This window comes from Zalophus californianus, chromosome 3 (genome assembly GCF_009762305.2).
Source record: "Zalophus californianus isolate mZalCal1 chromosome 3, mZalCal1.pri.v2, whole genome shotgun sequence".
Classification (NCBI taxonomy): Eukaryota; Metazoa; Chordata; class Mammalia; order Carnivora; family Otariidae; genus Zalophus; species Zalophus californianus.
The window spans coordinates 126,760,308-126,784,566 of NC_045597.1; the positions used below are offsets into that span (position 1 = coordinate 126,760,308).

The 24,259-nt window shown below is 34.5% G+C and overlaps 1 protein-coding gene across 2 annotated transcripts in view; it reads right to left on the reverse strand.

The window, feature by feature from the left end:
• Window positions 1–24,259, reverse strand: part of KCNH7 (potassium voltage-gated channel subfamily H member 7) — a 481,606-nt gene that overhangs the window by 63,325 nt on the left and 394,022 nt on the right. For both annotated transcript variants that reach the window (XM_027591038.2, XM_027591037.2), the window contains 2 exons: window positions 22,820–23,245; window positions 7,616–8,015 (listed from right to left, as the gene is read on the reverse strand). In XM_027591038.2, coding sequence (XP_027446839.1) covers window positions 7,616–8,015; window positions 22,820–23,245 — 826 coding nt within the window. The remainder of the gene's footprint in view (window positions 1–7,615; window positions 8,016–22,819; window positions 23,246–24,259) is intronic.

Sequence of the window (24,259 nt, forward strand, 5' to 3'; positions counted from 1 at the left end):
TATTTCCATTTCCCTTTAAACACCTAGGAGTGGAAATGTGTGGTATGTATGACTTTATAAGAAACTGCTAGACTGTTTCTCAAGCTTGTGTCAATTTATACTCCCTCCAGCAATTATAATAATGTCAATTGTTCCGGACTCAACAGCTGGTATTACCAGTCTTTGATTTTAACCTTGTAGTGGGCATGTAATACATAACTTGAGTTTTCATTTGCATTTCCTGATGACTAATGACATCTTTTCCTGTACTTATTGGCCATTCATATATCTTGAAATGTCTACTTAAATCTTTTGCTCATTTTTTAAATTGAGTTGTCTTTTATTATAGAATTGTAAGAAATTATATATTCTGGATACAAGTCTTTTTTTTTTTAGATCTAAGTATTGAGAATATTTTCTTCTAGTCTGTCACTTGCTTGTTCCTTTTCTTAACAGTGTCCTTTGAAAAGTTAAAGTTACTAATTTTGATGAAATCCAATTTATTAATTTTTATTGTATGGCTCAGGATTTTTTTTTGGTTTCACTTTTGGTAATTTGTATCAAAGAACTTTTCTATCACATCTAAATTGTCATACTTATTATAATAATTTGTAATGTTATTTTACTATTCTTTTAATATCTTTATAATGGGTAGTAATATCTTTCCTTTCATGTAAGACATTGGTAACATGTCTTTTGTCTCATCAGTCTAATTGGAAGACTGGCTCTTTTAAAGAGCCAGAATATACTCCCATTAATTTTCTCTAATGTTTGTATGATTTATATTTTATTGACTTTTGTTCTTATCTCCATTTCTTCTATTTATATGTTTAGTTTGCTTGTCTTAAAATAGAAGCTTAGATCTTTGATTTTAGACCTTTCTTTTTAAATAAAAACACTTAAAGCTACACATTTCTCTCTGAGCACGGTTTTAGCTGTCTCACACATTTTGATACATTTATTTTCATTTTCATTCAGTTAAAATATTTTCTAATTTTCCATGTGATTTTTTCTTTGAACCATAGGTTATTTGGAGGTGTGTTACCTACTTTCTTTCCAAATATCTATGTCTAGCACTTTTTCTTTTCTTTCCTTTTCTTTTCATTTCTTTTCTTTCTTTTCTTTCTCTCTTGCCAATTTCTGGTTTCTCTCATGGTCGGAGATATACTCTGTATGATTCAATAATTTTAAGTTTGTTGAGATTTCTTTTTGGTTCAGAATATGACCTGTGTTGGGGCGCCTGGGTGGCTCAGTTGGATAAGTGTCTGCCTTCAGCTCAGGTCATGATCCCAGGGTCCTAGGATCAAGCCCTGCATCAGGCTCTCTGCTCAGTGGAGAGCCTGATTCTCCCTCTCCTTCTGCTTGTGCTCTCTCTGTCTCTGTCAAATCAATAAATAAAATCTTAAAAAAAAAGAATATTACCTGTCTTGAAGATTTGATCTGTAGTCCAGCATATGGTCTATCTTTGGTGAATATCCCACATACGCTAAAAAGGAATGTGTATCCCGCTGGTATTCTATAATTGCCAGTATGTCAAGTTAATTCATAATATCGTTCAAGTCTTTTTATCTCTACTGATTTTCTGTCTGCTTATTCTATGAAACAGAGGGAGGAGCGTTAATTGCTAACTGTAACTGTAGATTTGTCTTGTGAATTTGTCTTTTTCTCATTTAGGTTTGGTCAGTCTTTGGTTAATGTAATTGCTCTGCAATTGGGTGTCTACACTTAAGACTGTGGTGTCTACTTTGTCTCTGGTAATAGTCCTTGCCTTCAAGTCTTCTTTGAAATCAATAATGCTCCTTACATTTTCTCACAATTAGTGATTGTATGTACATCATTTTCCATTTTTTTACCTGTCTCTTTATATTTTAAGTGTTTTCTTTAGACAAAGTATGGTTGAAACCTTTTTCAAAACAGTCTGACAATTTCTGCAGTTCAATGAGAGTTTAGTTCACTTACATTTAATGGAATTATAAATGTGGCTGTGTTTAAATCTACCATTTTGCTATTTGTTTTCTCTGGGTTCCCATTTCGCTTATTTCCTACCTTTTGGTTTTATTAATCTGATTATTTAATTTCATCTTCCCTATTGGCTTATTAGCTGTGGTGTAAGAGTTACAGTATGCATTTTTAACGTATCACTCTGTATATTAAATAATATAATATTTCTTCATGGATAATGTAGGAATCTTGTAACAATATACTTCCATTCCCCCTTCCCATTTTTATACTATTAATGTCACATTTTTAATTCTACATATGTTATAAAACCTAAAATTCGTTCTCCTGATTTTTGCTTTAAAAACTATTTTTTGAAGATATTTAAAAATGAGAAAAAAATCTTTTAAACATATCTACATATTTACCTTTTTTAGTGTTCTTCATTTGTTTTTCTGGATCCAAATTTTCATCTTAATAACATTTTTTTCACCTGAAAAACTTTATTATTTCTTATACTCTGCTTATGATGAATTATGTCAGGTTTTGTTTGTCTGTCACTTTTGAAGAACAGATTAATTGAACAAATATTTCTGTGTTGACAGATTTTGTTTTTATTTCAGCACTTTAAAGATTTTATTACATTGTCTTCTGGTTTGCATTGTTTCTAATAAGAAATATGTTCTCAACCAGATATTTTTCCTCTGTACATGATGTGTCCTATTTCCCCCCTCTCTGGTTGCTTTAAGACTTTTTATCATTAGTTTTCAGTAATTTGAGTACGATGTGCTTTAGTGTGTGTGTGTGTGTGTGTGTGTGTGTGTGTGTGTGTGTGTGTGTGTGTGTGTGTTTAACCTGTTTAGGATTCACTAAACTTCTTGGATCTGTGGTTTATAGCTTTTATCAATTTTGGAAAAATTTCAGCCATTAAAAAAATTTTTTTTTCTGGTTCTCTTCCCAATTTTCTGGGAGTCCACATACACATTTGTTAAAGTGCCTGGTATTTTCTGCTAGTTTCATCATTTCTGTCAATTCTGGTTCTGGGCTTTTGTTTGCTTTATCAAGATATAATTGACGTACAATGTTATATTAGTTTCACAAGTACAACATAGTGATTTGATATTTGTATACAGTCAGAAATGATCATCACAATAAGTCTAGTTAATATCCATCACTATACATAGTCACAGAATTTTTTTCTTGTGATGAGGACTTTTAAGATTTAAAAAAAAGATTTACTTTTAGCAACTTTAAAATATACAATACAGTATTATTAACTATAATCACCATACTGTGCATTACATCCTTATTTATTTATTTAATAACTGGAAATTTGTACCTTTGATTCGCTTCACCCATTTTACTTACCCCTCACCCCCAGCCTCTGGTAACCACCCGTTTGTTTTCTGGATCTATGAGCTTGGTTATTTTTATTTGTTTGTGTTTTGTTTTGTTTAGATTTTACATATAAGTGAGATTATAGTGCATTTGTTTTTTTCTGTCTGACTTACTTCACTTAGCACATAATGCCCTCAAGGTCCATCCATGTTGTCAAAAATGGCAAGATTTCATTCTTTTTTTCTTTTTATGGTTGAATAATATTCCATTGTATGTATATGTTACATCTTCTTTATTGATTCTGTGTTAAAATTTTTTTCTCTTCATTATTGGTTACATTTTCTTGTTTCTTAACATATCTCTTAATGTTTTAATGGATGATGGACATTGTAAATTTAACATGTTCACTGCTGGATATAAATCTTCGATATTGTTCTTGCACACAGTTAAAATACTTGTGGATCAGCCTGTTCCTTTTGAGGCTTACTTTTTAAGCTTTGTTAGGGATAGACTAGCCCTAGTACTATGGCACCATTTTTCTGAAATTTTTATGAGTACCTTTGATATTCAATGAGGACTTTTCACTCTACTGACAGGGACTTGAATATTTTTAATACATGTGTGAGCTCTGGAAATTGTTCAATTTATGGTATTTCTGGTATTTATTTGACAGGCCTTGAGTTTTCCCTTATGCATTTGTGACTTAGTATTAATCAGTCGATCCAAGGAGATACCTCTGCATATTTCTGGAGCTTTTCTCTGCCATAGCTGCCTCTTCTCTGGTTGTCTGTCTTGCAAATTTTAGCACTTTAGCCACCATGACCTCTGATCCTGTTTTCTTAACTCAGTGGGACCACTGGTGTCTGCTTATGTTGCTTCTCCTTCCTGTGTGGTCCAGAAAGTGACTCCAGGCAGAAGGCTGAAGATATCATGGGGCACATCTTGTTTGTTTTCCTTCTTCAGGGATCAGAATTCCCTACAATCTGTTTTCCAATGTCTGAAAACAAGTGCCTTCTGTATTCTGTTCAGTTTTCTCTTATTTTCAAAAATTTTGTGGGAATATGGTCAATTTTCAGTTATTCCATTATGGCTAAAAGAGAAATTCAGTAACTTTTTTTACATGTTATAAAACAAGAAATTCTCCCAAGATGTTTGTCAAGAGGGTAAGAGATGGAATACATTTACCTTCATTTACTGGTTAATGTATTTTTAAAATTAAATGTATATATTAGAATATTTGAACAAAAATATAAACTTGTGTAACACATAAATATGAATATATGAGCATATATTCACACTTATTTAATGGCTGCTTAAATTTTCCTTTATTTTTTGTCTTGAACTGTGTACACTTTTAAAATGAATTCTCTGGTCATTGTTCTCTTTACACATTCAGCAGTACAACTGGTAACTGTCTTTGCAAACAGCAGCTTTTAAAATGTATCTACAGACATTTGAGTTGTTTGCATTTAGTTAGATGGTATCTTTTAACGTTTAATTTTTAGTTTCTTCGAATTGTATTGTAAGAGAGATGATAGATCGCTTTGTTTTTTACAACTTGGTTTCAAATATTTCTTTTAGAATGAAGATTGGTTTTAAAGAAGCTTAGGGATGATAAGAGAGTTTAACCTGATAACTAGACTATATAAACTATAACTAGTATTAGTACATATACAATATTTTACATTATATTTTTAAATATTGTGTTTTATTTTAGGCTTAAATCGGGCCATTCACAGATCTAAGTAGTATACATTTAGTGTAGAAATATAACTAAACAAAGACAACCAAATCACTTTCTTTTTTTTTTAAAGATTTTATTTATTTGACAGAGAGAGAGGGAACACAAGCAGGGGGAGTGGGAGAGGGAGAAGCAGGCTTCCCGCTGAGCAGGGAGCCCGATGCGGGGCTCGATCCCAGGACCCTGGGATCCTGACCTGAGCCGAAGGCATACGCTTAAGGACTGAGCCACCCAGGCGCCCCGACAACCAAATCATTTTCTAACACAGTTGGATCTGATTGGAAATATCATGTGTAGATGCATGGATATACATGAAATGGCTAAGCAGATTTTGGGGCATTCTTATTATTAAGTTTTGAGTCTTAATTTAACCTTTTTTCTTTATTTGTAGCATAACAGGTGATGATAGAACTCTCTAGGAAGGGGTGCCTGGGTCGCTCAGTCGTTAAACATCTGCCTTCAGCTCAGGTCATGGTCCCAGGGTCCTGGCATCGGGCCCCGCATCGGGCTCCCTGCTTGGCGGGAAGTCTGCTTCTCCCTCTCCCACTCCCCCTGCTTGTGTTTCCTCTCTTGCTGTGTCTCTCTCTGTCAACATAAATAAATAAAATCTTCAACAACAACAACAACAAAAGAACTCTCCAGGAATACTTATAAATTTTTTCCTGTGTGACACTGAGCTCTAAATAATTCCCTTTTGATTAAGGTTTCTAGAACCAAGTCCATTATTCAATAAAGTATATTATGTGGAATGTGGTTCTATCTTACTCTACTTAGTTTTCTACAAAGTAGGTCCCTTTTCCATTTCCTTCTGGGTGCAAGTCTACTTCACTGTTTATAGCCCAGATTTAGCCTGAATCTGTACAATATCTTAAAAGTTATTTCAATATAATGCTATTTGCCTATACAAATCTTACTAAAATAATAATACTAAAACTTATATATGAAAAATAAATTTTAAATATAATGAACAATAAACTGGGTGAATTGATTTGTTTCATAAATAAAACTTATCTTAGTACATTTCATTAGTCAATATGCTGTTTAAAATCAACTCAGTTAACTAGAATGTTTTCTCTTTTTCTAAAAGATGAAAAATACCTGCAGAAAACAAGTATCCTTCTTAAAGAATCAATAGAAATAGCCTTGTGCTATATTTAAGAGGGAAGGAAAGAAGGAAAATAGGAAGGAAGAAAGAAGGAAGGAGAAAAGACTGCCAATTATCCTGATTTAGGGATTAGAGATTGGGTATAGACCAAATAAAGAACTGAGTTTTCCTTAATTTAAAATAATTCATATGATAAACAGTACTATGTATTTAACATAATCCTCACAAGTGATGGGAATTCCCAAGTGGTTAGCAGGTTAGAAAATTCTTTCTAGCAATTTCTAAGTTTCAAGATGCAGGTGTTTAATTAGGAACAAACTTTTAAAAATTTTCTTGGTTTGCTACTTATTTCACTAAAATTTATAATCACTATAAGGTATTTACTAGCAGTTATAATCACAGAGTGGTTGGGACTGTGTTTGTTCTGAGAGATTCAATCTCTCTGGAATGAATTTTTCTGTTTCCTAGTAGGTCCCTTTTCCATTTCCTTCTGGGTGCAAGGTTACTTCAGTGTTTATAGCCCAGACTTAGCCTGAATCTGTACAATATCTTAAAGTTATTTCAATATAATGCTATTTGCCTATACAAATCTTACTAAAATAATAATACTAAAACTTATATATGAAAAATAAATTTTAAATATAATGAACAATAAACTGGGTGAATTGACTTAAGTTTCATAAATAAAACTTATCTAAGTACGTTTCATTAGTCAATATGCTGTTTAAAATCAACTCTGGATCTATTTTCAGATCTCTACACCATCTAGGGATGATGCCCTTTTTTGAGCTTTAAAAATCCATTATAGATTTGTCAATTGCTGCTTGGTAGCACAGCAGTTATCTTTAGTGACTCTGCAGTATGATTTTTAAAAATATTAAAACATCTTTAGTTTAATGCAGAATTTTTTTGTTTCTTATTCCAAAACATGCCTCTTAATGATGTTAATCTCATCACCCCATTACAAGGTAAAGAGCAATCACTTAAGTTTTGGCATAATATCATAGGGAAAAGAATTTTTAGTCAATAAGTGGTGAAAAATACATATACATATTTATCTGTGTATATATCTATCTATAAATACAGATATATAAGATATATATTTCTATTCTATATATTTTATATACAAATATATATTTTCTTTTTAGAAATATATCTATCTATCTAGTAATGTAAACTAATCTTTCCCATTCTAATCTGGCCTCAGCTTAAAATAAAAAATAACCACTACCAATGTTTTTACAGTAGCAGAAATGAACTACAAGTCTCAATTCTGGAATCACAAGATCCATGTCACTCAGTTTTATGTTTGTGGTTTTCTGAGGTGCTGAAAGTCCTTTTGGTATCTCCCCTTCATAGAGAGAATCAGGTTTCATAGAATATATAATACCCATATATATAATTCCATTACATCTACAGTTTCCTATAATTTTTTCTTCGCCTTATTCTGAATTGTCTACAGATACCAATTTTATATTTTATCCTAATAGATAACAAAAGAGAAATCTACTTACAGCCAATCAACATGACACAGATTGAAAATATTTTCTCCGAATTGGTGTTAGGAGACACATTTCCGAATCCTACACTGGTTAAACTGCTGAAGGTAAAATAAAGTGCTGTGACGTATTTGTCTTTAATGGATGGTCCAGAACTTGAGTCACTGTCATTGTATCGTTTCCCAATTTGTTGTCCTAAGGAATCCAACCATCCAATTTTGTCTGTCAGGTAGGGCCTTTCCACATTCCCAATTGCATACCAAATGCAAGCCAGCCAGTGAGCTATCAGGGCAAATATGCACATTAAAAGCATTAGGACAGCAGCGCCATATTCTGAATATCGATCAAGTTTTCGGGCCACTCGCACAAGACGAAGGAGTCGAGCTGTCTTCAAAAGACCAATTAATGTTGTTGTCTGTGGAAATAAATGTGTATGGTCAGAAACAGTTGGCAAACAATTCAGTGTATGTTCCTGTGAAGCAAAGTAGGTAGAAACAGGTTAAAACAATATAGTAGCATTGAGGATAAATGCATATTTGAATTAAGTATTAAGGTTAGTTTTTTTTTTTTAATTTTACATCTGCTTTGAAAAATACTTTGAAAGTCTGTGGTACATTAATTCACTATCTTGACATGCAAGACTCATGGGACAGAGACTCCATCTGTCTAGTTTTATGTTCTAACCAAGTGTCTTGAAGATAATAAATACTCAGTAAATCAATTATTCACCAATTAACATCCCTGTGTGTTGTGTGCCCAGCAAGTGCCACACACTGGGATTATAGTGTTGAGCAGGCAGACATGATCACTTTTGTAACAGAAAGAGACATTTACTTACTAGACAAAATGCCTTTTCTAATGAGGAGTTATTCCAATCTTAAATGTCACTGTCTTTTGGGGAGAGATAGATATTATTTTAAAGAAACAAACAATAAGCTCATTTCAGAGTGAAAAGTGTGATAATGCTAATAAAACAGAGTGGTATGATAAAGGGTGTTGGGGGGGTGACTTTATAAGGAAAGGCCAAAGAAGATCGTGCTGAGGAGCTGACGTTAGAGTTGAGAGAGACCTGCATAATGAGAAGAGCCAGGCAAGGTCATTGGGAGACTTATTGGATGATTGTATGCATGCCTTATGCACTATATTTAAATTCGTCTTTCCTTTCTAAATGTGCTAAGTTGATGAATTGTTTCTTGATGTCCCAGTGATATGATGTATTTTTCTTTGGGGTGTGATATGTGTAACTAATTGCATGATTATTACTGACCAGGTATCTAATGATAAGACACTTCTATATAATAACAGGATACTTAACTGGTTGTTTGGATTTGAAATCTGATAAGTACAAATTATAAGTTCATTTCTTAGTTTTCCTAAATAATGTCAGCTATAAGTACTATATAATTCACAGGGCATATAATTATTCCATAGTTACATGGTGTTTACCAATCAATTGTTGAGTCATTTTATGTGTTCATTGTTGGTGTTTATTTTGCAGAGTATATCCAACTGTATTAAGAACACTTATATTTTAATTAAAAAAATAGCATGTCAGAGTTATCACCCTCTATCTATTCAGATGGGAAAAAAGCACTAAATATTAAGAAAAATAGTTTCATTAATATTCTATAATCAGTGTTGTAGTTTCTTTCTTTCTTCCTTTCTCTTTCTTTCTCTCTCACTCTCTCTCTTTCTTTCTTTCTTCTTTTTCTTGTGCCAGAGTGGTCAAGAGGAGAAAGGGAGATCCTTCGGTCTCCTCTGAATTCTTTTCAGTTTGTATTGCAAACTTCTAGAGGTGAGAGGACATTATGCAGTTAGGATGTGCATATCACATTTGGGCTCTGGTCTTTACTCATTATGGGATGTGTGGAGAAGTGGTTCTTCCTTGTTTCCAATGTTGAGTTACTAATTTTTAAGGTAGAATAAAGAAAATAGTATTTTTTTTTCTTCACAAATGTAAAGAGTGTATCTGTTCTCAGTGAATAAATGGAGAGTTTAAGTTAGTATAAGGTAGTTCTCTGGAAGAAAAGTCAAATTTCCATCATTTGAATTATCAACATTTTAACTGATGAGCTTTTTTTTTTTAATTTAGTTGGTTCTTCTTTTTTGTTTCAAGTTTTTATTTAAATTCTAGTTAGTTAACATATAGTGTAATATTGGTTTCAGGAGTAGAATTTAGTGATTTATCACTTACATATAACACCCTGTGCTCATCACAGCAAGTGCCCTCCTTAATCCCCATCACCCATTGAGCCCATCTCCCACCCACCTCCCCTCCAGAAACCCTCAGTTTTTTCTCTATACTTAACAGTCTCTTATGGTTTGCTTCCCTCTCTCTCTCTTTCTTTTTACTTCCTTTCCCTATGTTAACCAATTTTGCTTCTTAAATTCCACAGATGAGTGAAATCATGTGGTATTTGTCTTTGACTTATTTTGCTTAGCATAATACACTCTAGCTCCACCCACACTGTTGCAAATGGCAAGATTTCACTCTTATTGATGACTGAGTAATATTCCATTGTGTATATGTACCACTTCTTTATCCATTCATCAGTTGATGGATGTTTGGCCTCTTTCCATAATCTGGCTATTGTTGATGGTGCTGCTATAAACATCTTGGTGCATATGCCCTTTCAAATCAGTATTTTTGTGTCCTTTGGGTAAGTACCTAGTATTAAAATTGCTGGGTTGTAGGACAGTTCTATTTTTAACTTTTTGAGGAATCTCCATACTGTTTTCCAGAGTGGCTGCACCAGTTTGCATTCCCACCAACAGTGTAAGGGGCTCTCCTTTCTCTGCATCCTTGTCAACATCTTTTGTTTCCTGTGTTGTTGATTTTAGCCATTTTGACAGGTGTGAGGTGGTACCTTATTGTAGTTTTGATTTGGATTTCCCTGATGATGAGTGCTGTGGAGCATGTTTTCATATGTCTGTTTTAGCTGATCAGTTATATGTTAGGACTTTGGCACGAACAAATGGATGTATGAATTCTGCATCCATACCAGTCTGTCATCTTGGACAAGTTGTTTATTTAATTTCTAAACCTCAAAATTTTCACCTGTAAATGGGTATAATAATGCCTCCTCACAGGGTTGTAAGTAATGCCCTGTAAATACTAGCTTTTTGTGTTATTTAAATATCCCATGTGCTTTAGTTTTCATTAGTAAGCAGGCACATTATATCGTGAAATGGATTGATAGAACTTACACATTTTCCAAATGCATTACTTTGATAGCTAGAATTCCAACTGGAGGCTTTTCAACACTGGCCTTTTGGCCTTCTCAGGAAATGGCAGGAATTTTAAAGACAAGAGCCTTATCTAGATGCACTGGCTGCTTGGATTTCAGTAACAGGAATAGCCCTGGTTCAACGTGTCTCTTTCTACACTTCACAGCTTCAGTTTGTGTGTTTATTTTTTTCTCCTTGCTCTGTTACCTATTTACTTGTGTTGAGAAATCAGAAACATTTGACGATTATTATTCAAAACTTTTTATCTTTGAAAGAAAATTTCTCTCTGAACCTCAAAATAAATGAAATATAATGAAAATTCTCTAGGGTATTTGGTTAATGAAGTGAAATGCTTCAAAACAAATGAGATGTTTTAATAACGTATTGTGATAATAAGTCCTAACGACTCTTCTGGCTGCCAAGATAGTAAAACAAAAATGATGTTATGAAAAAAAGAAAAAGGAATCCAACTGCTGTGTAAGCCACCACTCTCCTTTTTCCCTCCCTTCAAAAAAACACTGGTTGTTTCTTCTAGGATTATATCAAAAAGAGGTAAAACCTAGGTGATAGTAAGTTCTCTAAGCAGATAAATGAATATAATTTATATAATAACACATAAGTAACATCTTTTCTGGAAAAAAAAGGTTTAAGAAATATAGCACATGATGAATTCTCAACCCAGTTGACATTATTCCTACAAAATAATTGCAGTTGTAGAGAGGGAAGGAGAGGAAGAGGAAGAAGGGAAGGCAGAGCGAGGGAAAGGGGGAGAAATTCCTAAACAGTTGTTTTACCTTTCAGTTGCTTCATAAGATTGAGTGAAAAATGATTTCAACAGTCAAAGCCATTCTGTTGTGATTCCATAACATGTACCCAAGCATAACTACATATGTTGTTTGACAATGTAACAAATGACTTGATCTTATTTTTAGTGTTGTCAAGATGCTGCTAACACACCTGGGCATTCATCCTTAGCTACTGTTGCATATGAGACACGCATATCTTGTAGGTGACACTTAAGATTGCAATAACTCTTTTCTTCTTTAAATATCTCTTTAAAGATTTAAAGGGTTTGCCCATATTACACAAAGAGAAAAACGATTGCACCAAAATCTCAGAGAGAGTAACCTAAAGAATGATCAATCTCCTCTTGCTGATTTGTTGGAGACTCTTAGTCCCCATTGTTTAGTTCAATGTACTCTCTCTGTATTATGTGCAAATGAAAAATGGGACCAACACTTACCTTAATTGTGTTAACATCAAAAGTTGGCTAAGTAGAATGTTTTCAGGATACACATTTCTCTCACAGTGTATCTAATTTCATGTAATACTCAGAGATATTATGTAAATCTATTTTTGTGGTTTTTTTCCAAATTTTGAAAATAGAAATAAAACTATCTTTTAACCTACTGCAATAATTTAAAAAATAGTGGAGGTAAGAAATTTTCTTAGATGTTATTTCTTAACTTGTTACTGGTATTCGAAAAAATATTGTCTATTATTACTTTTGGTAGACTAAAAAAGCGTAAGAACTCCCAAGACTTATGTGTAATTATGAATTACAAACACATCATAATAATAAAGTATATGGAGAAAGAGGTGAGCTACTTTGCAGTAGATTGAAGCAAGGTACTTTGTTTTTTTGGTTCTGCTCATAAACGGTAGCAAAGGAGACATAATGAATTCTAAGAAGCCATGGCTCTGCCTTATCAGTACCTATGCCATTTCAGACCTGAACTCCTTTAACTGTGATTGAATGATGCTGCAAACTCTTTTTGCCTGAATGCCACGGTAAAGAAAGAATACTTATTTAAAACTTTTATTTTTAATGTATTTTGTCAGAACTTTTTAAATGTAAAATGACTCTTCCCCTGGCAATTCAAATCATTCAGATTTCTGGGTGGCTGAAGCATATCATCCAATTTCAATTTTTTTAAAAAATGTACCCATATCCATAGTTTATTAAAGCCCTAGATACTTTCAGGGTGCCTGGGTGGCTCAGTCTGTTAAGTGTCTGCCTTCAGCTCAGGTCATGATCCTGGAGTCCTGGGATTGAGTCCCGCGTCGGGCTCCCTGCTCAGCGGGGAGTCTGCTTCTCCCTCTTCCTCTGCCTCTCCCCTGGCATGTGCTTTCTCTCTCTCAAATAAATAAATAAATTTTAAAAAAATAAAGCCTTAGATACTTTCTTATACTGAGGTAGAAGTTAGTTTCCTTTATTAAGTATGACTTTCTTAACTAAACTTTATTTTAATAAAAATATATACTCTAAACAATTGCAATTTTGTAAACACATTAGATACCAGACCAGGACTCAAGAAGACTATGTGATTTTTTTTTTCCCCAGATATTTTACAATAGATGAGGTAATATCCTTTCTTAGTGGAAGTGGAATTCTTTCTAAAGGCCTGAAAGTAGAACAGGGGATTTCTTACTATTATCAAACAATTCTCTTCTCAAGACTATAGCTGGCTATAGTTAAACTAAGAAAGCCTCATCAATAAGAGAAAATATTATGCTCAATAAGTTTTCAAAATAATTTTTCAAAATAATTTTTAAGTAAGCATTTTTAAGATTCTTACATTTAAAATACTTTATTTCAGAGGTTTACTCTCCAAAAGTTTTGCCTGTAGTAAATGGATAGAATTATTCTTTTATAAATGGGGAAATAGAAGTATGTGATCTTCAGTTTTGTCTACAGGATTGAAAGAATGAATCATCACTGAAAATTTCTACTTAATCCATCATTCTGTTCTGTTTGTCAAGAAATATTTGGGTACATGTGGGGAGTTTGGAACACTTAGTAATACATTTCATAACTCTACACTCATGTTTTGCTTTATATTTTATTTCAATTCCCTCTAAGCTCTGGTGCTTGTATATACCATTCCATGAATTACTTACCTAATAAAACTTAATAATATTGAAACTAGTTTTGAGTTCTTTGTTCAGCTTGAGTCACACTTTTTTCAGTATTTCTAAGGACACATTCACTGATACAATAAAAAAATATTTTGATTATGTAAAAAACCTTAAGGAAATCACCTAGCTTATCCTTTCTTTATTCATACCAAACCTCACAAATTCCTCCACAAACAGGCTTTCAAACACAAGATTTTACAACCTCCCTGTGAAACTCACTCCAATATTTAAGAACCTTTACTGTCAAGATGCGACTATTTTTATTTTGTTCATAATTAACATTCTATTTTGCTGCAATTTGAACTCACTTTCCCTTTCTTTAGTTACAATAACATGGAAAACTGGTAATCAAATTATTTTAAATAGTAGGAAGCAAATGTTACAATGAATAAAAAGCTATGGATGTTATATTTTTAAAATGGGAATTTGACTTGTTTTGAGAAATATTTCACCAAAAATTGAACCTTATGTCATCTCTAGCAAATTGTAGACAATAGATCCCATATACATGATGAAAAAATGATCAACTTAAGGCAAAACATATTTTTTTGATGAAATGTTCTTATATTTCCTTGGTTCAAAAATTATTTCATTGGAGATCCTGTGTCTCTCACTTGTCATACCACAGATTTTTTGGAGGCATGACCAACAGCCTCAAATACAAGCCAATGGAGACATCTGTCTTAACTCTCAAGAACTATCAAAATGGACACACAGTCACTCTATGGGTAGAAATATATTATGTATGCAGTTCTTCAAAACGGCATTTTGTCATTTAAATTTGACCATGAATATGTCTAATGTTTTAGCAATTCATTTTTTTAAATTTTATTATGTTACATTAATCACCATACATTACATCATTAGTTTTTTAATCATGTGACTTTATTTTTATTTATTTTTTTATTATGTTATATTAATCTCCATACATTAAATCGTTGGTTTTTGATGTAGTGTTCCATGATTCATTGTTTGTGTATAACACCCAGTGCTCCATGCAATACATGCCCTCCTTAATACCCATCACCAGGCTAACCCATCCCCCCACCCCCTCCCCTCTAGAACCCCCAGTTTGTTTCTCAGAGTCCATAGTCTTTCATGGTTCGTCTCCCCCTCCGATTTCCCCACCTTCATTCTTCCCTTCCTGCTATCTTTTTTTTTTTTTTTAGCAATTCACGTCTAAAAAACTAATGGCAACTGCTGTAGAGATCAGGTTCAGAAAGAATTCTGACAAGGTGACCAGAATTTCTATACAGATGCTTGCTAAGTTTTCCCTTGTATCCATTCTATGATACATCTAACAGACTAATGAAACAAACATATCAATGTGAACAGAAACTCCTCTTTTCTAGTAAAACTTTCCCTCAAAGAGCACTGTATATACCTAGGTTTCAAAGACCTTGCCTGTATTCAGGATTCATGAAAAATAACAGTAAAATGGGACTGGAGAGAGTCCCACAAAGGAAGTAATTAATCAAAAAACCCCACTAATTTTCAGAAGAGGTTAATGAAGTGTGTAGCTAAAGAGAATGCTCTAGATTTTAACAGCTGATATATTTGAAAGTAAGATTTTCCACAGATAAGCAAAATATGGGAAAACTTGAGGCAGATAATGAAAAGTTGACTTTTTGGAGACAGAGTCAATAATGTTGTTCTCTTGCATCAGTGATATTGAGATAATTTGCTATGGATGGCATGATATTTGATGATGCAAAAATTAAGACATAGAGAATCCTTTCCTTCCTTGGTCATTCTGGATGGCATTAACATTAGGAAGATACTAATGACATAGGCAAGCCTAGTTATTGTCAGTATTCCTTTCTTTTTTTTTTAAGGATTTTATTTATTTATTTGAGAGAGAGTGAGAGAGTATGAGTGGGGGGAGGGGCAGAGAGAGAGGGAGAAGCAGACTCCCCTCTGAGCAGAGAGCCCAATGATGCAGGGCTCGATCCCAGGACCCTGAGATCATAATCTGTGTGAAAATCAAGAGTCAGATGCTTAATCGACTGAGCCACTCAGGCACCCCTGTCAGTATTCCTATTTTATTTTTTTTTAACATTTTAGAAGAGTCTCTAGTTATTAGTAGGAGATTTACATTTACTTAAGCTAAAAAGTTAAATGACTGTTTTGAAAATGTGAGCAATTCTGCTCATATATCGGCTTTAGGAAAAAATGTATATGCCAAGCTATACTCAGCATTGTTAGGATATATGTTTTATAGCTAAAATAATATAGATCCAAAATTCGAATAGCTTTCCTTCTTCAGAGTTGAACGTAAATAAAACTGAAATGTTACAGTATCTTACCATTAGAGAAATTTGCAAGGAAGTCATTTGACATTAACAAAATTGTTTTCTCTAAGTCATCTGAGATGCTGTGATGCACAGAAGAAACATTTTTAATAATTCAGTTAGAATTAAGTGATAATGAAATCATGACTGTCCTTATGTTTAGTTTAAAACCACTGCTTCACTTGATTATTTATGTCTTTATTTTGTAGAAATGTTCACCCATAAGCGCATGGACTTCCTCTTTGTTCCAGATAAGGCAACCGGATGTTGGATATTTAAACAGCAGAAATTCCTGCCACTTTAAAAAATGCAGGTTTCAAGGCTTTACTTTAGACCTACCAATTATGAATCTCCAAACTCTTTTATGAGCTCCACACTGAAATCAGTGCATCGTCCTGAGGTAGAAGCACTGATCTAAACCAATCTTTGCCATGATTATATCTAATTTATAATTTAATGGATCTCAGTTCTTTTTCTTATACTCACATATGTATCTTTTTAGTTGCTCATGGAGTCCCTGACTTGCCTATACGCTGTCCCTACTCGGATGACTGATCAGCGTCTCAAACTTCACGTGGCCCAAACAGGAATTTCTCCCCCATAATTTTTTTCCCCAGGTTTTTCCCATCTGGATAAACAAACGGCCACCTACTAAAGTCACTTCAGGACTTCCATCCTCCAAAATATTTCAAACGAGAAGAAAGAAACAACAAAAATCTCTGAACCATCATTTATTCTGCTTTGTTTCTTACTCCTCCAACAATATTTAATCCATCGACAAGCCCTCACAGCTCCCTCTACGGTATTCCAGATATATCTCTATCTCCTCACTTCTATTGCCACCATGTGGTCCAAGCTGTTGCTGTTTTGTTCCTGCTACATTATAGCAAAAGCTCTAAGTCCTTCCCTTGCTTCTACCCTGACTAAATTGTCTGCAGACATCAGCCAGGAGGTCTTTAGAACCGTCCATTAGATCATATTGTTCTGATTCGGAAGGCTCCACCGCAGCCAGAATAAACCCCAAATGTCACTGTTGCGCACAGTTTGGTCCCTGTCTCTGCATCCTCCTATCTTAGCACTCAACTCCCAACTCACTGTGGTTCAGCCTAGCTGCCACTGGTCTTCTTTCCATTCTAACACAGCAAGCTTGTTCCCCACTTGGGCCATTTTCACTAGTGTTTTCTTTTGCTTGAAATGCTTGCATGTATTTTCATGAGGCTAGTTTTTTTCCGGTCAAGTCTCAACTCAAATGGCACTTCCCCCAAAATCGTTCCTAATCTCCTCCTCCAAGTTAGCCACCTGCAGAAGCCATTCTGCACCACATGGCTTTTTCTTGTCAGCTCATGAACTTCTTAAGGGGGAAAAACAGAAACAAAAACAGTAACTCTTTCCTTCACCATGTGTAGCCTTCCAGTACTGCCTTTCCCCCCTCCTTTTATTACCAAGATTCTAGGAAGAAGGGGCCCTACTTGCTTCCTATTAATTTCTGAAGCCACTTCAGTTTGGCTGTGGCCAATACATCTAATTGACAGCAACGCATAGTGAACTGACACACTCAATGATTTATTTCCGGTCTTCATCCTACTTTATGTCTTTACAGTATTTGACACCATCTTCCTGAATTTTCCCTTACTTCCCAGTACAGTGATGCAAGTAGGAAGTCCTATAATGCCTACAGCAGTCTCCAACAGGAAAAAGGTATCTGTGTCCTATATAATTTTTCAGTGTCCCACAGTCATTTGTATTGGCAAAACCCAAACTTATTTATTGAGCTTCAATGCTGGATTTTACATATAAACAGATGTTCAGTTTTGCACGTTTTAGTATTCATTAAAATATCCAGGAATTTAACTACCTTGTAGACTGAGAGATAATTGACTTGTTTAGTTTGGACCTTCACTAAGAATTGTTTACTGTTGCAGAAAATTATATCTTCAGTGGCAGCAAGTCCTGTGGTATTGTATACTTGTGTATACAGCATGGCTATGTCAGTCTGCAGTCATGAGATTTCTAGGTGTGTGTAAATATTAATATATGTGTATGTATACGTATCTACCTGTATGTATGTCTACCTGTATGCATCATACAGATGCATACCCACGTAAGCACATACATATATATTCAATCCTTATATTAAAATGGAAATATAAAATAAACTAATATTCAACTTACTATTGAGTTTATTGCTCAAATATGGACTTCCTCATTATAAAACTAGGTACAAACATCTGATAATTTCATTATATCATTTAACGTAGACATGCCTGGAGCATTTATATATTCAACTAGTATTTTATTATGAACACATTTCTTTTATTTCTTCTTTATATTAAGGGCAAGCATTATATATTATATTTATGAAATTATGTATATAAAAAGGCTATGCTATTTATGACTTTTACTTAACAATAACAAAAGGGGCTTTATAAAATATTTGTTATATTGGGTCCGATAGGACTGGGAACCAACACCTTGTAACTCCATGCTTCTAATGGGCTTCCCCTCTAACTGGTATGACTTTCCTACCCCTTCTACCTGAAAAACATCCACTCATATTCAGGAACCCTCCCTTGCATGCTCACATGTCCCCCTGTACGTGATGCTATTAAAGCATTTATCAGATAGTACTCTCTCTGCTCCTCTGCTCTTCTCCTTTGTAGACTGTGAGTTCCCAGACAGTGGGGTCCTTGTCTTACTCTTTTCTGTAAACGCAGAGTCTAGCATGTTGGCAATAGTTGGTTCTCAATAAATGCTCACAGAATGAATAAACCTATTCAAGTAGAGGTTACCACAGCACTTTCTGGAAATGGCAAAATGAGTTAAGTCAATTCTCATTAAAATTTGTAAAAAAAATTACATGAAACTCCAATTGGTCTAGCAGACACAATCGAGCTAATCCTTTATAGTAGAGGTGGATGGCTCTCTTGAGAGCCAACTGTTGGTGTCCTGATGTCAACTCTTGAGGGCCTCTGAACTCAGGTCAACTCTCTCAGTCACCTCTATGATACCCCAGTTTGAAAAACATTGCACTGGATAATCTCTCATCAGGGTGACCTCTAGCTTAATGATTTTAGGATTTCCCATTTAGTTTCAGGTCAAAAATCCCAAAAAGTTTTCTTTTTTCATATTCTTGTGATGAGACTTCCCAAATTAGTTCCTTTGAATATAAGATCTCTTTTTTTCCAGAAGCATTTTTCTCTCTCTCTCTCTTTTTTTTTTGCCAGAAACAAAAAAGGAAGCTAAATATTTTTAATACTTTTACTACATGACATTATACACTTTTGGAAAAGTATCATTCTGAAATATCACTATGTATTGAAAAACTAACTAAAAGCTTGATTATAGGGGCACCTGGGTAGCTCAGTAAGTTTAGCGTCTGGCTCTTTTTCAGCTCAGATCATGACCTTGGAGTCCTGGGATTGAGCCCCTGGTTGGGCTCTGTGCTCAGCGGGGATTCTGCTTAGGGACTCTCTCCCTCTGCCTCTCCACCACCCCTGCTTGCTCTCTCTTTCAAATAGATAAATAAATCTTTAAAAAAAGCCTGTTCCTGGGGTGGTGGGGGGTGGGAGGGATGGGGTGGCTGAGTGATAGACATTGGGGAGGGTATGTGCTGTGGTGAGCACTGTGAATTGTGTAAGACTGTTGAATCACAAACCTGTACCTCTGAAGCAAATAATACATTATATGTTAAAAAAAAAAAAAAAGAAGAAGAAGATAGCAGGAAGGGAAAAATGAAGGGGGGGAAATCGGAAGGGGAGATGAGCCATGAGACACTATGGACTCTGAGAAACAAACTGAGGGTTCTAGAGGGGAGGGCGGTGGGGGGATGGGTTAGCCTGGTGATGGGTATTAAAGAGGGCATGTACTGCATGGAGCACTGGGTGTTATGCACAAACAATGAATCATGGAACACTACATCAAAAAATAATGATGTAATGTATGGTGATTAACATAACAATAAAAAATAAAAAAAACTAATGATGTAATGTATGGAGATTAACATAATAAAAAAAAGAGAAAAAAGCCTGATTATAGTTATATAATATAGTTTGTATATAAAAGAAATATCTTCATTATTACCCTTGAAAAATGTATAAAGTAGTCCAAGTCATCACTGGTCTTGTTGTTACCTCTCATCACCAACTCAGCCCAATAGTTGACACCCTTATCCCCCTTCCAGACCCAGCCCTCCACTTGCTATCCTTGATGCCTGCATACCTCCCTCTAAAATATGCCTCATGCTCCTTTGCTTTGCAACCTAATAACCATCCTCAAAATATTTCCTTTCTGTCTCCCATTTCTTCAGGATTCCTAACTGCAACTAGCTAGTCTAGTAACTACTATAAGATCACAGACACTCAGTAGGTATTTACTGAATAAAGATTAATTAAGGTATTTATGGATTACTGTGGTAACATGTAAGTTTAAGGGAAGACTTCATTAAGAAACAGACTTTAATCCAAAGGGATGGAAAGGAGAAAAGGAGTAACCTTTGGCAAGTACTTACTATGTACCTGGTACTGAGTTAGTCTCTTCATATAGGCTGCTTTATTTTTAAAATCATAAGAACAGACCTTTCACCATTTTACAGAAACACAAATGAAATCTTAATGAGTTAAGTATCTTGCCAAAATATAGCAAGTAAGTGGCAAAGAGGAGAGTCAGACCGAGGTCTAAGTCCAAAGTCAGAACTCTTTTCATATCATATCACATCTTAAAAGAATTAGGAGTAGCTTTGGGACCATGGGGGAGCCCATGAAAGCACACAGGAGTAGAGACCTGGCATTGCTTTCTTTGAGGCAAACTTCACCTTTTCCTTGATGCTACCTGGAAAACATTGTCCAGACATCATTTTTCCCAGAGATTACTTCATCCTATACTAACGTGAATCACAATTTTTGCTTCAGCTCTCTTGAAGTCCTGTCTGAAATAGCGATCATCGAAATCACATATTTTAATGTTATAATTTTCAAGTGATATAGAAACTAAAAATAAACTAATCAAATGTTGCTTCCTAGAAATTCTACCTTAATGGTTTTAATCAGCATATTCCAATACTGGTTTGATTGTTATTGATGAAATCTTATCAGTAAATCAACTTCCCCTAATGATCCTATTAGCTATTTATTTGTTCATTCATTCTTTTATTTTGTCAAGTTGAAATTTAATCTGCTATTGGTGTACATATTTTAAAATTTGAAAGAATGAGATTTTACTCTAGTGTTTATCAATAAGAACTTATTTGATGTAAATACATGGATCACCCATTGCAAGAAACTCATAAAGATAAGTATCAAGAAGTATTTTGCTTTCTTGTCTCTAAATTAACAACCAAAGTTAGGAGTATCTAACATGAAAAGTTCAACTGGTTTAACAGCCGCTAATTTTTTCTGATTATTTTTCTAAGAGTTTCACAGGTATTATCTTATTAGAGCCTCAAATTAAAAATAAATAAATAAAATAATGGAAGAGGGGAAGTAATATTATTATCCTTACTGATGAGGAGAGTCAGGCTTGAGGCTTTGTGTAAGGTTTGTAGACTCCAGGAAGAACATATTGCTCCATTGCCCTGCTCTTTTTTTTTTAAGATTTTACTTATTTATTTGAGAAAGAGAGAAAGAAAAGAAAAAGCAGGAACTGGGAGAGTGGCAGCAGGGTAGGGAGACAGAGAGAATCTCTCAAGCAGACTCCATGGGCCCGACACAGGGCTCCATCCCAGGACCTTGAGATCACAACCAAAGCTGAAACCAGTCTGATGCTTAACTGACTGAGCCACCCAGGTACCCCTCCACTGCCCTGTTCTTAGCTGCCCAGAGTTCAACAGGCATGATCTATTGGAGAGAATTTACTTCTAAACTAATTGTTCCCCTCGGCAGAGGAAGATTCTTTTATCCTGAAGCCTTAATTGGTCAGGGAGCAAACATCTGCAGAAGGCATTTTGATATTTGATCTCTCGAACAAAAAGAAAAGATGGGGTTCTCAGGTAGAAAAGTACCCTGAGTTTTTAAAACTCAACACATTGAGGTTATCTTTCTCAAGCTACTCCCTGAGAACTACTTTCACATCTTCTGTAAGTCTTTCCATTATAGAATCCAGGAAGATTATTTACAATAAAAATTCATGGCAATTAAATGGAGGGGACTTTAGGAGAACTTAACTGCTTTTGGATCAAAGAACCCCTTGAGAATCTGGTTAAAATTATGGACTCCAACCAGAAAATGCACTGTACTTTTACTTGTCAGATTTCCTTGAAGTTTCTAGCTTCATAAGATACTGGGAACACAAGAAGTCTTTTCCATTCTAGATATTATTTAAGAGAAAGAGTTTTGAACAAGGCATTTTAGAAGATGCCTCTTCCACATAATTTAAACATAAAACAAGTTCCTGCTGTCTCCAACCACAATTACGAGTCGAGAAAGAAAGAGACATCGTCTACTTTGACAGTTTTATACTGATGAAGTTAACATGTAGAGATTTTACAGCCTGGAAATGTGTTATGTGCTATGAAACACTTTTCCAAAGTTTTCTTCCTTGGTTAAAAGATAAATAGTCTTTAATACCTCTTAACAAAAAAAGAGAGAATTGTGAAGTATTTGCAGTGGCAAGATTGTCCCCTTTCATTTTATAGCATTTCCGATGAAATGAATTTCATCTCTGAGATACGGGAAGTTTGTACGGCAACAACTTGCGGGTTTTTTGTTTTTTGTTTTTTTGCAGTTGAAATAGATTCACTTTTGTAATTGCAATCTTTCAGAGAATAAGATTCTTAAGCAGCACTTACCTCATCAGAACCAGATCCAAAAATCAGCAAGTCAAAAGGAATTGCTGCAACCATGTCGATCAGGAACCAGCCTTTGAAGTAGTGTATTGCTATTTTGGCCGGATCACTTACCACTTCTTCATTCTGATTTACATATGTTGTTCTGAAGTTTATGAGAATATCTATGATGAACATAATATCCACAATCAAGTCCACCACATTCAAAGGGCTACAAGAATAGCCACATTCTCGTCTTTTCTGTTCTTCTCTGTCATTGAGGAGAAAGGCTGCAGAATAGGGCGTGAAAATAGCAGTGTATATGACCAAGAGCAGAATAAGCCAATCCCAGACTGCCTTGAAGGGGCTGTAGTGCAATATTGTAAACTTGTTGATGCGTGGGGTCTGCAGTTTATATTCTGGCAGGACATCTGCTCCTAAAGAGAGAACCTGATCAAAAAAAGAAAATCGCACACTACATAAAAATGTCATTATCTGATCTCCTAACCTACAAAAATATTAAGGTAATTATACATCAAAATCTATTAGGCAGGATGCATATAATTGTGAAGGATGCATGAAAAACACATATGTTTAAAGGACCTGATATAAACCCCCTTTCTGCAGTATATTTGACCCCAGAAAACTCCATTGGTATTTCTTGATAAACATGATTTTCACTGAAAAGTAATGAATATTGTCACTGAGAAAGCAAGGAGTGGTTACTGGTTCTTTTGGAACATACTACTACTCAGAAATAAAAATACATGGCTGTTTTTAGAAAATCATAAAATCAGTCTGATACATGAGTAATTCAGTTTTCAAACCTCAGAAAGGATTGTCTGTAATGAATAGAAGCAGCCTACTTGGATCCGTGTTCATATTTAATTTACATATATTTAATTTATAATTAAACCTTGATAAATTAAACCCAACTCATTCAAATCTTTAATTACAATTTTCCCACCTGCAATCTGTTTTTAACATTAGAAAAAAGGCACATGAGACTAAAATAAACACAAAGGAGTCTTTTTCCTAAAAGGTTGAGGGAATATTTTCTATTCTGGGACAAATGTACTTTCACCCAAACTCTTCCATCACATTTAGAGAATCACAAAGAGAGAATGGTGCAAAGAGATGTTCAGAATATCGGTCTGGAAATGTTGCAAGATTATTAGCACCAATGGGCACTTAAGCCCTGAGATTTATTCTACATGATAAGACACTGGTAGACTAAAATAGTTCATCTTGCAGAATCTTAGTTTATCTGAAAAAATTAGAACTTGAATCACATCCCAGTAAAAGTTCATGAATTGGTAACTTTAGACTAAGTTTCAAGGACCAAGTTCAAAGCAAAAAGGTTATCTCATTACCAAAAAATATAATTAGTCTTAATACAGGGGTTTACAAAAACGAAAATTTTTTGATGGCTCCACAAATTGCACCTAGAGACATATTTTAAGG